This window comes from Molothrus aeneus, chromosome 26, assembly GCF_037042795.1.
Source record: "Molothrus aeneus isolate 106 chromosome 26, BPBGC_Maene_1.0, whole genome shotgun sequence".
Taxonomy (NCBI): domain Eukaryota; kingdom Metazoa; phylum Chordata; class Aves; order Passeriformes; family Icteridae; genus Molothrus; species Molothrus aeneus.
In genome coordinates, this window is record NC_089671.1 from 541,396 (window position 1) to 553,885 (window position 12,490).

The 12,490-nt window shown below is 65.2% G+C and overlaps 1 protein-coding gene across 9 annotated transcripts in view; it reads right to left on the bottom strand.

Moving 5' to 3' along the window:
• RBFOX3 (RNA binding fox-1 homolog 3) overlaps nucleotides 1-12,490 on the bottom strand; it is a 143,718-nt gene that overhangs the window by 18,085 nt on the left and 113,143 nt on the right. For 7 of the 9 annotated variants that reach the window (XM_066565846.1, XM_066565840.1, XM_066565841.1 and 4 more), the window contains exons 3-4: nucleotides 11,365-11,409; nucleotides 1,508-1,844 (exon numbers count right to left, since the gene is read on the bottom strand). In XM_066565846.1, the coding sequence (XP_066421943.1) occupies nucleotides 1,508-1,609 (102 nt within the window). In that variant the 5' untranslated portion in view covers nucleotides 1,610-1,844; nucleotides 11,365-11,409. Of the gene's footprint in view, nucleotides 1-1,507; nucleotides 2,151-11,364; nucleotides 11,410-12,490 lie in introns of those variants that run through there. The other 2 variants (XM_066565844.1, XM_066565843.1) reach the window with 2 other exon arrangements.

The following is a 12,490-nucleotide window of genomic DNA, read 5'->3' on the forward strand; positions in this document are numbered from 1 at the left end:
CGGAACACCACGGTCAGAGCAAACCAGCCAGGGCGATGGGGGAACCGGGAGCTGCCAGGGGCAGAGCTGCACACCCAGGAAAGTTGCTGCCTCCCAGGGACCTGCAGCTCTGCTTTCCCAGCCCTGCAGGCACTGGGAGCACCCCTTGGGCCATGCTGTCACTGCCACTGCTGCCAGACCCAGGCCAAGCCCTGCCAGAGTGCTCCACAGGGCAAGAGGCAGCAGAGCTGAGCCCCTCGCGTGGCCAGGGACAGACAGGGGGATCCCAGCTGGAGAGGGACATCCCCCATGCTGCACACAGGCCCTGGGCCCTGCGCTGGCTGCCACTCCAAAGCATCCTTGAGCTCCCTTCCTGGGGACACAAACCATCCCCAGGGCGGGTGGGGGTTCAGGGACAGGGTTGCTCAGTGTCAGACGTGCAGCGGCCACCGGGAGCTCAGTGCAGCTTTGGGAAGGGTGAAATCCAGCGCAGCCCTGGCTGTCCCCGGGCTCTGGGTGCAATAAATCACGGGCCTGCCTCGGCAGCCCTGCCGCAGCCCCTGCACACCCCTGCCCACGGCCAGCACCAGCCTCCAGCACGGGAGACAGACCCGGGCCTCGCCATCCCCACCACCCCGGCCATGCTCGGGCCACGACCCTGCTCGGACACCGGCCACGGACACCCCGAGGGACCCAGCGCTCCTCAGCCTCCTCACTGGGGTGAGGCTTGGTTGGCACCCGCGTGCCCGTCCTCGCCGCCGGGTGAACCGCGCCGGCCGCGCCAAGTGCAGCGAGGATGCCATGAATTTTTAAACTCCTGAAAGCACAAATGGAGCGGTTTGCCTGGCTGGCAGACGGGATTTCCGACGCAGCACAGAGGCATTTGAGGAAGATGCTGCCTCTCCCAAGCCGCGCTTCCCCTGGGATGGTGGGCCCAGAAACGCGGCAGTCAGGGTCCAACACAGGAACCAGGGCAGCCCTGTGGGACAGCGAAACCTCGGCCCAGCTGAAGGACCCAACTGACGACCTCAGCAGCCTCCATTTGGGCTGGCAAACCCAAGCCTGGCACCCGCCTGGCACCACGTGCCCCCAGTCCCTCTGCAGCACCTCCAGCGACAGCGGGACAGCCCCACGCCCGGCTGTGGGCACGCACACACGGCGCACACACGAGCTCATCACCTTCCCTTCTGCTCAGGCCACGCAGGAGCCTCGTTCCTCACCCGAGCATCCATCATCGCCGAGCGGCAGCAGCGCCGAGGCGGGGAGCGCTGGAGCCGCGCCGGCGGCTCTGCCTCGCCTGCCGCACTGCCCGCCCGCTGCCCCGGCCCTGCTCCCGCCGCCGCGCCGGGGAAACCGGAGAAACCCCGAAAGCTGCGGCCGAGCCGCCAACAGCACCCCCGGCTGCCGAGGGGCCGGAGCGGGGAGGCTGCGAGGATGCTGCCAAGCTCTTACCCTCTGCCCAGAGGGACCCAGCCAGAAACACGTGCGAACCGGAAAGCAAAAAAATCCCCTGGAGAGGGTGGCTTACCTGTTGGAGGTAGAGGAAGGCTGGAGGACAGGGGAGAGAGTGAGGAAGCATGCCTGAGTTGGAGACAAGGAGGCAGCCCGAGTTAGCCATGGAGCACAGCATGTGTCGACAGGTAGCCGTGGAGCTGCTCGCGGGTCCGTCCTCTTCCGCACACCGCTATCCACCGCTATCCTCGTCTTCCCGGCTGGCCCCTCGGGCTCTCCCCTGCTCGCCGTCCCTCCCGACCCCTCGGCGCTAGTTAGGAGGGTTCATCTGCGGCAGGCCGGCCGCGCCGCCGCCGGAGCAGCGCCTGGCTCTTCACTTCGGGGCCATTAGACACTGGCACTGAGCGCACGGTCTGCAAAGGGTGTGCGTGAGCCAGAGCGGAGCGGGAGAGAAAGGAAGGGGAGGAGGAAGGAGAGAGGGCTCGGGAGCGAAATAAAAGGGGTGGGAGTTGGAGGAGGAGGGGGAGTCCCCTGTGCATTCAGACATCAAACAGAGCTCTGTATAAAATGAAGAGAATCCGTAATGACATGAGAACAGCTGATCCCGCACTTAACCCCTCCGCCGCCGCCGCCGCCTTGCAGATGGCTTCCCCGCCGCCCCCGCCGCCCCGGCCGCACGCTGGGGAGGCAGCCGGGCAGGATGGGCCGGGCGGGCAGAGCCGGCCCCGCTCCCGGGCAGGAAGGCTCTTACCGGCAGTTCCGGTGCTGCAGCCGGTGCCGCGGAGCCGTTCGGTGCGGGCAGCGGCGGCGGCGGCGGCGGGGCTGCCGGGGATCCCCCGTGCGCACCCCGCCCGCCGCACACGTGCGCACCGCCACGCTCCCGTGCGAGCCGCCGGCAGCCCCAGCTCCGCCTCCCCGGGGCCACCGGCCCCGCACGGCCCCGCACGGCCCCGCAGCCGCGGGCAGCCCGCAGCGTGCCCTGCCCGACCGGCCGCACCTCACCGCTGCCCGCATGGCCGGGCGCCACTGCTCAGCCCTGCCAAGGTGCGGGAGCCCCGGGCAGGGCCCCGTGAGCCCCCACTGCCTGCCCGTCCCCCTGGCACGGAGGGCTGCGGGGACCCCTGCCCCATGGGGTGACATAGGAACCACTGCCCCTTGGGTGACATGGGGACCCCTGCCCCATGGGGTGACACAGGGACCCCTGCCCCTTGGGGTGACATGAGGGGGCCCTGCCCCCTGAGGGGACCCCTGCCCCTTGGGGTGACATAGGAACCACTGCCCCTTGGGTGACATGGGGACCCCTGTCCCTTGGGTGACACAGGGACCCCTGCCCCATGGGGTGACATGGGAACCCTGCCCCTTGGGGTGACACGGGGGCCCTGCCCCTGCCCCCTGGCACTGCTTCCCTGCACTCCCCAGAGCCATGGGGACCCTCTGCCCCAAGATCCGCCTGCCGGTGGGCAGAGGTCAGCCCCGGCAGGGCTCCAGAGGTGCTCTGGCGTTTCCAAGGGCCCTGCGGTGCTGCCAGCAGCCCTGACGCATCCACACCACCCTGGCGGCTGTCACAGCTGCCATGGCAATATTCTATGTGCCAGTGCCCGCGAGGGAGAGCTGGGTGTGCTCGCTCGGGTCCCGTCCCACCTCCACCCACCCCGTCTCCGCTGCAGCCCCGGCGCTGCCGCGGTCCCTCCCTGGTGCCCAGGGCTCGGCAGCGCCGTGCCCAGCTCCGGAGCCACGGCAGCGCCCAGGCTGCCAGGCTGGCATTGTGCTGGGGCATGTAGGAAACGAAACCTGGGCTCGGCTCGGCTTCCGTCTCGGCCAAATGTGATGCACAAAGGCAGGGCTGTGCCAGCAGCTGCTGATGCTCCGTCTCCAGCACACGACCAGCCGTTTGGAGCTGGGATTTTCCACAGTATCCCCAGGCAGAGTGACATGCTGCAGTGTCCTGGTACACTCGCAGTGTTCCGGCTCCTGCTGCAGACACTCCAGAGCAGCAGCATGTGGCACGGCCAGCCCAGAGGCACAGGGAGAACCTGCTGCAAACAGCTCTGCAAGAGCCATCCTGAGAAAGAGGTGTGTGGGGCCAAGGGGTCCTGAGACTGCACTCCAAGGGGACTGCAGGGACCCAGACTGGGGAGGGGATGCCAGGCCCGGGGGAGGCTTTGTCACCACCACCACCTGGTGGTACCGGGCGCCAAAAAGGTCCAGCAGTGACATCTGCTGCCAACAGCATCCCCTGGCACTGCTCCCTGTGGGTGCCCACCACAGCTGCTCCCCCTCCAGCTCCAAGGACCAGGACAGATGCAGTGGCCCCGTTGGCGCACCGTGGTGCTCAGACCCCACTCTCCTGCTGGTGTCCAGCTTCCCTTCCCTCCCACGCCATGCCCCGGGTGCCCTGCCCTCTGTGCACTCCAGCACCCGGGGAAGGACGTGGGACAGCTCTGAAAGGACAAGCGCATCCCTGCACAGCCCTCGGTGCAGCTGAGGGCAGAGGGGTTCCCCCAGGAACCGCACACACCACACAGACCCTGTGCAGGGCAGGGGCACCCCCAGCAGGCAGCTCCAAAGGCCCTGGGCCGCTCCGGCTCCACTGCAGCTCTGGAGGTGACAACGGCAGGGCACTGCCTGGCACAGTGGCCTTGCGGTGCCCAACCGGGCGCACCACGTGAGGCAGGGACGGCTCCAGGATGAGGTAATCTGCCCATCCTCCCCCGCGCCGCTCCGGCCAGGGTGACTCAAAGGCATTCCTGGCCGTGCTGGCACTGCCCTGAGCCAGCAGCGAAACGGGCACAGCTCTGGGAGCTGAGGAGAGCTGGAGTCTCCTCTCTCCCTTCTCCTGCCAACCCCAAGGTGTGCCTGGCCGCAGAGATGTCCCTCTGCAGCGGGGAGCCCCGGGGACACTGACGGGCAGGGTGACCCCGAGCCCCCAGTCGGCTCCAGTGGGAACGCCCCGCTGGCACCACTGGCTGGGTTCCCTCGCCCTGCTGCTCCCGGTGCCGCCGTGCCAGCCAGCAGCACCGGGGCTGGCACCAGGGCCGTGCCCTGCCCGCAGAGCCGCAGCCCCCGAGGAGCCCCTCCGACACTGAAGCCTCCTGGAAGGAAAGTTTATTTATCTGTTTAATTAAGATGTGTTCACCAGGCGCACAGACCCCATTCCATCTGTCTCACTTACAGCCGTGTCCCAGTAAAATTAAACCTAATAAATATCAGCAGAGGGAAAGCAAAGGGCACGTGTGAGATATACGATCAAAGGCTGAAGTTGCACAGGGCTGCAGTTCTCAGCACATCTCTCTCTGCCCTTCGGGGCCGGGCTGGCACTGCGCTCCCCCGCTCAGGATGGGGCTGCCTTTCCTTCAAATCAGCACAATTCCCAATTTTTTATTTATTTTAAACGAACCCTTCAGGCCTCCTTGGGTTTGTTTTCTGGAAGAGGGAGAACAACATGGCACCGGGACAGGAGTGGTCTTGGCCACTGTTGTGGTGCTGGGGCCAAGGGACAGAGCCTGCACTGGGAGCACTGGTGGGCACGCACCCCCAAACCCCTGAGGGAGCTTGCCAGGGACAGCACAGCCCTGCCCTGGCTGCTCCAGGCACCAGGATGGACCTGCTGCACCGTGCAGAGCTGCTGGGAGGTGCCCGAGGCAGCCAGCGCGGTGCCATCCTCTCCTTGGGAAACGGCAGAAAAGCTCAGGCCTCCTCCAAGGGACACCCTGGGACATCTGGGAGCTGCATCCACGAGGAACGAGGCCCAGGGGTCTGCCTGGAGCCCCCGGCCCCACTGAGCACAGCCGTGGCACATCAGGTGCCAAGGCCCTGCACGGGCTGCACCCAGCCCTGGGCACCTGTCAGAGCTGCTGCCAGCCCAGCTCCATGCCCAGATCCCCACCCACAGGATGCAGTGGGAATTCCAGCGCCTGGCAGCACTGGAGCCCTGTGTTTCCTCTCCCAGCAGAGAGGGACAATGCCATGATTCCATGTCCTGGACCTGCCGTGGGGCACAGTGCACAGCCATGGGGGCACTGGGTGTCCCGGGGGCTGTGGTGTTTAGTGGGACCCCCTGGTCCCTGCAGCACTCCCCACAGGCCAATGCTGCATGCTGCTGCTCGTGAGAGCTGCCAAGGAGCTGCAGATCTGGCAGGACACAACCTCTGCCTCGAGGGCCACCGAGGCTGGACTGGGATCAGGTGCTCCAGCCCCCCAGGGCACCCTGTGAGTGCAGTGCTGGCAGCCCACCAGCACCCAGGGACAGCAGCACCAGCCTAAGCCTTCCCTCCCACCCACTCCAAATGCCCCCAAGCCAAGGCATTCATTAATTAGAAGCTCATTAGTAGTTATTCAAAGACATCAAGCAATTAGATGAAGGCATTGACAGATCAAAGCTGCTGTGTGACAAGGAACATCCCGTGGCAAGGAAGGTCCCACGTCCCCAGTACCGCAGGGATGGCCCCAGCTTAGGGCAGGGACCAGGACAGCGAGAAGGGACTGACAAACCACCCTGGCCCCCTGTTAAACCTCTCCTTCTTTGCCTGCTCCTTCCTCCTCCTCCTCCTCCCCCTCCAGCAGCTCTCAGAGGTCACTGGAGACACTCTGAGCGCCTGCTCTGAATTCCCAAAGATGGAGCACCCAGGTATGACCTCACCAGGTGAGGAGGGAGCTGTGACCGAACCCAAGAACTGCAGCCTCTGGAGTGGCAGCCCTGTGCCTCACAGGCTGCTGGGGGCTTCAGCAGCGGCCCCCAGGGTGCCAGCACATGGCACACGACAGGAGGGGTCCGGGCCACCCCAAGCAGGTGTGCGTGGCACTGCCAGGGTGGGCAGTGGCACTGGGCTGGGGCCCACCTGAGCAGCAGATGGGTGAGGTGGGCACGGGGGAACAGCAGGCTGGAGAAACTCCAGAAGCAAACACTCCATCCTCACAATGAGATTTTTTAAATGCACAGAGAGGATGTTAGTGCTAAACAGGTGCTGTGACCCAGGGCACACTTTATAAATCGTAGCATTTACAGAGCCCTTCTTCCCCTCGCCCCACACACACTTAATTTCTCTGGAATTACTGCTTGTTTGAGGACACTTTGCTGCGCCATCTCAGCCCGTTGAGGTGTTGATGACTGAGGCACCAGAGCTCTCCTGTCACACAGGGGTACCAGACCCTCTGCTTCCTCCCTCGCCGCGATGAGAGACGCCCACAATGCCCAGAAATGGCACTCAGCCCAGCTGAGCCCCAGCTGCTGGGCTGGGATGCCATGGGAAGACCCTGGGGTGGTGCAGAGCCTGATACAGCCCAGCTCCTGCAGCTCTGGGGAGGGAGTGGAGCTCCATGGGGCACAGCTGGCTCCAGCTCCTCGCCCCCTGCTCACTGTGCACCCAGGCTGGGGCTCCCAGCCACATGCAAAGGGCCTGCACAGACCCCGTCCCCTCCTCTCCAGCCCTGCACCGAGCTCTGGGATGTTTGGGTGGGTGCCAGCCTGCATGCCCTGCTAGAGCAGGGAGAGCTGAGCCCCTGTGCCCAGCCCACTCCCCAGCCATGCCCCTTGCTCTGGGCATCCCCCCAAGCCTCAGAACCCTGAGCAGGGACCGCTGTGGGGTCCACAAGGGGATCTCAGGGTCCCCATGGTACATTCCCCTCAGTAGCCTCAGGAATTTCAGGCCTGGGATAAAACGTGGGGGCTGCCCCACAAGCATCTGCCAAGATCCTGGGTGGGCACCGTGAGAGGGGGCTGCTGCTGGTCACAGACCTGCCACCTGAATGTCCCACTGCCACCTGATTGTCCCACTGCCACCTGAATGTCCCACTGCCACCTGAACGTCCCACTGCCACCTGAATGTCCCACTGCCACCTGAACATGCCACTGTCACCTGAATGTCCCACTGTCACCCCAGGGCCGTGCCCCCTCCCAGGACAGCCAGAGCCCACCAGTGACCCCCAGAGCACTCCTGGGGCAGGGCTTTGGTGCTGGGCAGGGGAGGCAGCTTCTGCCCATGGCCAGCACCACACAGAGCGTGGACGGGGCAGTGCAGAGGCTGGGGGTGCCCAGGCAGGGACCCCTGCCCTGCCCTGCCCTGCTGGTCCCAACGCCAGCCTGTCCCCAGCCCTGCTGCTGCTGCCAGCCGCGCACAGAGTGGCTGAGCACAGGGGAAGCTGTCCCTGGGCAGGGCACAGCCAGGGAGTGAGAAACCCCCCAGTCCTGAGCGGAACCTCCGCAGGCAGCGAGGGCAGCACCCGCCCTTGGCAGCGGTACCGGCCCAAAAACACCTCATGGTGTCAGCCTGGGAGGGCCGGGGGCTGCTCCCGAGCCGGCCCCGCTCCTCCCGTCTGTCCCTCCGGCCATGGGAGCCCGGAGCCCTGCGGCTGGGCCCGGAGCCCTGCTCCTGTCCCGGGGCTCAGAGCCGGCAGCCCCCGGAACGGGGGACGGCACCAGGGCAGCGCCTTGTCCGCCCCGGGAAACCGGAGAGGAAGGGAAGATTAAATCCTCTCCAGTGCCTTCGAGGAGCAAAGGGGAGGGCGAGCGTGTGAGGGGTGGGCAGCCCCAGGGGTGAGCGGGGCCGGGGAGGGTCCGGACCGGGCTGGGCGCTGGGGCCACGGCAGCAGCGGCAGCGGGGGCTCCGCTGACACTCCGAGGAGCCGATGTCCTGCCTCAGCGTTTTCCAAGCTGCCCTGTCAATAAGGGAATCCGCCGCCCGCAGTTAACCTGCGAGGTGCCAGGCGGCTCCCGGCGCCGCGGGTGCCGGACCAGACCCCGCTGCTCCCAACCCTGTTGCTCCCATCCCCTCTGCTCCCATCCCCTCTGCTCCCATCCCCGCTGCTCCCAACCCTGTTGCTCCCATCCCTGCCGCTCCCATCCCCGCTGCTCCCATCCCTGCCGCTCCCAACCCCGCTGCTCCCATCCCCGCTGCTCCCATCCCTGCCGCTCCCATCCCCGCTGCTCCCATCCCTGCCGCTCCCATCCCCTCTGCTCCCATCCCCGCTGCTCCTCAATCCCCGCTGCTCCCATCCCCGCTGCTCCCATCCCCGCTGCTCCCATCCCTGTTGCTCCCATCCCCGCTGCTCCCATCCCTGCTGCTCCCATCCCTGCCGCTCCCATCCCCGCTGCTCCCAACCCTGCCGCTCCCATCCCCTCTGCTCCCATCCCTGCTGCTCCCATCCCTGCTGCTCCCATCCCTGCTGCTCCTCAATCCCCGCTGCTCCCATCCCCGCTGCTCCCATCCCCGCTGCTCCCAACCCTGTTGCTCCCATCCCCTCTGCTCCCATCCCCTCTGCTCCTCAATCCCCGCTGCTCCCATCCCTGCCGCTCCCATCCCCTCTGCTCCCATCCCCTCTGCTCCCATCCCCTCTGCTCCCATCCCCGCTGCTCCCATCGCCGGCGGGGATGCTCAGCCCTGCTCTGCCCGGAGGGTCTGTCCCGGGAGCCCCAGAGTCCCCCCGGCTTTTGGAGAACCAAGCAGCAGCGCAAGGGGGACAGAGCCGGCAGCCCCATGTGCAATGGGGAGCCACGGGATGGGGTCACCATGGACTGGAGAGGGCACCCAGAAATCCCAACCAGAGCCAGGGCAGCCACTCCCTCCCCGAGCCCCCCAGCAAACCCTGGACAGAGCACCGGGATGGGACAGGGGACACAGCAAAGGGCAGACATGGCCTGGCCCTGGGGATGGGTCAGGGCTCCTGCACACCAGCCCCTGCTGCCCCTGGCACCCGGTGCAGGCTTGGCAGGCAGGCACTGCTGCTCCTCTAAATCTCTGTCCTCCAGGGGTGGAAGGAGCAAGGGGACCGTGAGCGCTGAACCAGGCGGGTAGGGAGGGAATAAATAAGGATAAGGGAAGCAGAGGAGTGAGGGGGGCAGCAGATTGGTCTCCGGGGCCCAGCTGGCTCTGACATCTACAGCCCCATAATGATATTCAGAGCAGCACCAGGCTGGAGGCAGCTCTCCTCCAGCACGGCAATAAACGAGAGCAACACTCTCAATAATTCAGCACCAGGAGAGGGTGATAAAGCAGCAGAGGCACCACTGCAGGCAGCTGGGGCGGGGGGCTCCCTGCTCCCTCCTATATCTCCATGATCCAAACCCTTTCCCCTCTCTCTGTGCCCTGTAAATGCAGCCCCAGCTGCGACTTGGGGTCCCCCCAGCCCTGCTGTACAGGACAGACAGACAGAGGGGCCCAGTGCAGTGGAATGAAACCCCTCCATCACCAGCAGACAAACTGGGCAGGCTCAGAGCCCTCCTGGAGCCAGGGCAGGGGCAGCAGCACCTCCCCAGCTCCCTTCCAGCACCATTCCACCCTCTCCTTCTACACCCGCACAAACAGGGCCCAGAGCCCCTGTGCCAGACCCCAAACCTCCCACCCAGAGCAGGCAGGGGCAGCTGAGCTGCAGGATACCCACCCTATGCCCTCCCCTGCTGCAGACACAGCCAGTGGCCACAGCAGATCCCTGCAGCCCAGGGCTGACCTGTGCCCTCCCAGCCCACACAGCAGGGCACTGGGAGGAGCAGAGCCCCCTCCTCAGCACGGGAAATGAACGGCTGAGACACCAGCAAGCACAGGGCTGGGGCAGCCCCGGCCCCACAGCCTCCCCCTGCAGCTGAGCAGCGTCCCCAGGCCCATAGCACAGCCCAGCCTTCCTCCCGTCCATCCTCACTCCCTGCACGCCCAGCCTTCCTCCCGTCCATCCTCACTCCCTGCACGCCCAGCCTTCCTCCCGTCCATCCTCACTCCCTGCACGCCCAGCCTTCCTCCCGTCCATCCTCACTCCCTGCACGCCCAGCCTTCCTCCTGTCCATCCTCACTCTGCTCCCACCCAGCCTTCCTCCTGTCCATCCTCACTCTGCTCCCACCCAGCCTTCCTCCTGTCCATCCTCACTCTGCTCCCACCCAGCCTTCCTCCCGTCCATCCTCACTCTGCTCCCACCCAGCCTTCCTCCCGTCCATCCTCCCTCCCTGCACACTCTGCTCCCACCCAGCCTTTCTGCTCCTCCTAGCAGCTCTTTTTCCACATTTCCCACGGGATCTCGGGTCCCTTCCAGACCACAATCCCCCCCCAGCAGGTCACCTCCATCCTTGTCCTCTCTGTGCCAAGGATGGGAGTGCTCCCCTTCACAGCTCTGCCAGTGGGCAGCTCCTGCAGCCCAGCACCACTGCCCCAGCCCCTGTCACCCCCTGTCACCCCCTGGTCCCAGCCCCCAGCCCCTGCCAGGGCCCAGAGCTGTGGATGCACCAGACTCATCCTCTGCAGCCCCTTGGCTTTCTCTGCCCCTCTGTTTCACTGGGTGTGACGGGAGCACTGTGCTCAGTGGGATGGACCCTGCAGGGTCCCCTCTGTGATGGGCTCTTCCTCCTGCTGCTAGGTCCAGTGATGTGAGGGGGGACAGGGAGGAGCCACCCACACCTGACCAACGGGCACCAGGCTGGCACAGGCACCTGCTCTGATCCACCTCGCACTCACATCAGCCATGCCCTGCCTCAGCCCGGGGACACTGTGAGCTGCTGTGACCCCCCCGAGCCCTGGGGACAAACATCCCCTGGGCAACTGCCACAGCACGGGGCTGTGGGCTTCTCTTTGCCCCCAGTGAGGACAGGGACCCCGGCTCCGCCAGGGACGGCTCCTGGGACTGCAGAGTACGGACAGACAGCAGGACAGCACGCACGGACGCTCACAGGCACGTCAGCCTCAGTTCTCCTCATGCAGGATTCCCCTCACACCCGCTGGGGCTCGGTGCCAGGGGGCTGCTGGCAGAGCGGAGGGGGAGCCTTGCTCCCACCCCTGCCCCGGGCAGGGCGCTGTGCCCCCAGCCCCGTCCCCGAGCCCCAGGCTGAGGTGCTGCCTGCCCTGCCCGAGCCGAGCCCCCTGCCAGCCCCACACATGCAGGTTTAGATGCAGGAGGGACCCCGGGAGCAGCCAGGGCAGAGCCGAGGCAGCCCCCGGGATCCCAACCCTCTGTACCTTTTATTGAGCCCAGCTCCTCCCGCGGCGCTTGCACGGGGCGCTCTGGAAAAGACAGGGAAGGGGAGGAAGAATCAAAATCAATGCTCATCATCACTAACCTGCTCCAGTCAGTGCTGTCTGCCCATGTCTGCACGGTGCTGGGATGTGAGCCTGAATGGGAATGATACTCCCTGGGCACTGGGGAGCCCGTGCTGGCCAGGAGCTGGTGGCCAGGCCGGGGGCTCAGCCCAGGGCAGCCAAGCAGCATCAGCACCTGTCACACCTGATTTTTTAAGATTTTCTAAGCCTTCTGATGTTTACATTCTTGTAACGAACTTTCTCACACATTTTCTGTAAATAACTCATTGTTTTGCATTCTTTTATGGAGGAGGAGAAATCGGATGGACTGTTGGTTTGTCCAGTGTCACTGGAGAGGTGGCACTGTCACCCTCCAATCCACTGTCACTTTTGGAAATCTATAAATGTTAGAGTCAGAAAATAAACTTCCTCTTTTTACCTTGGAAACAGCAGCGTGTCTGTGTCATGTTATTTCATGTCTTACAGTGACAGGCACTCACCAGCCCCATGCCCAGGGTGATGGGCACAGGATCCCCCCTTCAGCTCCCCCAGTGCACCAGGAACCCAACCCAGCTCCCACAGACCAGGGGTCCCTTCCTGGGCTCCAGAACCCTGCAGGCACAGCTCCACACGCCCCACGGGGTGGGACAGGCACAGCTGCCATCCAAGGGCTGGCTGCACATCTGGGTTGGTGCATCCCGAGCCTTCTGCCCACAGCAGCACAGGGACACGCTCCTGTGAGGAGCAACCCCTGCAGCACGCTGCTCTCCTGGCTCTGGGCACTTCTTGGAAATTAAGCCAAATTTCAAAGAAAACTTCCTGAAAGCTGCACTTCAACTAATTGGCTTTTGCAGCGTGGCCAAGGCAAACATTCATCAATCATGTTAGACCCTCAGAAATAATGAGAGTGGCTGGTACATCCCAGGAGTGGCTAAAGAATGAGGGGGGGCCGTGTGTGCCTGTTCCTGCTGCTTTGGAGGCCAGCAGGTGCTGAGTCCCACCTGCCCAGCAGCAGCTCTGGAGCTGCTCAGCTCCCAGTGCAGGGCCAGCACCCCCGGGTGAGGGT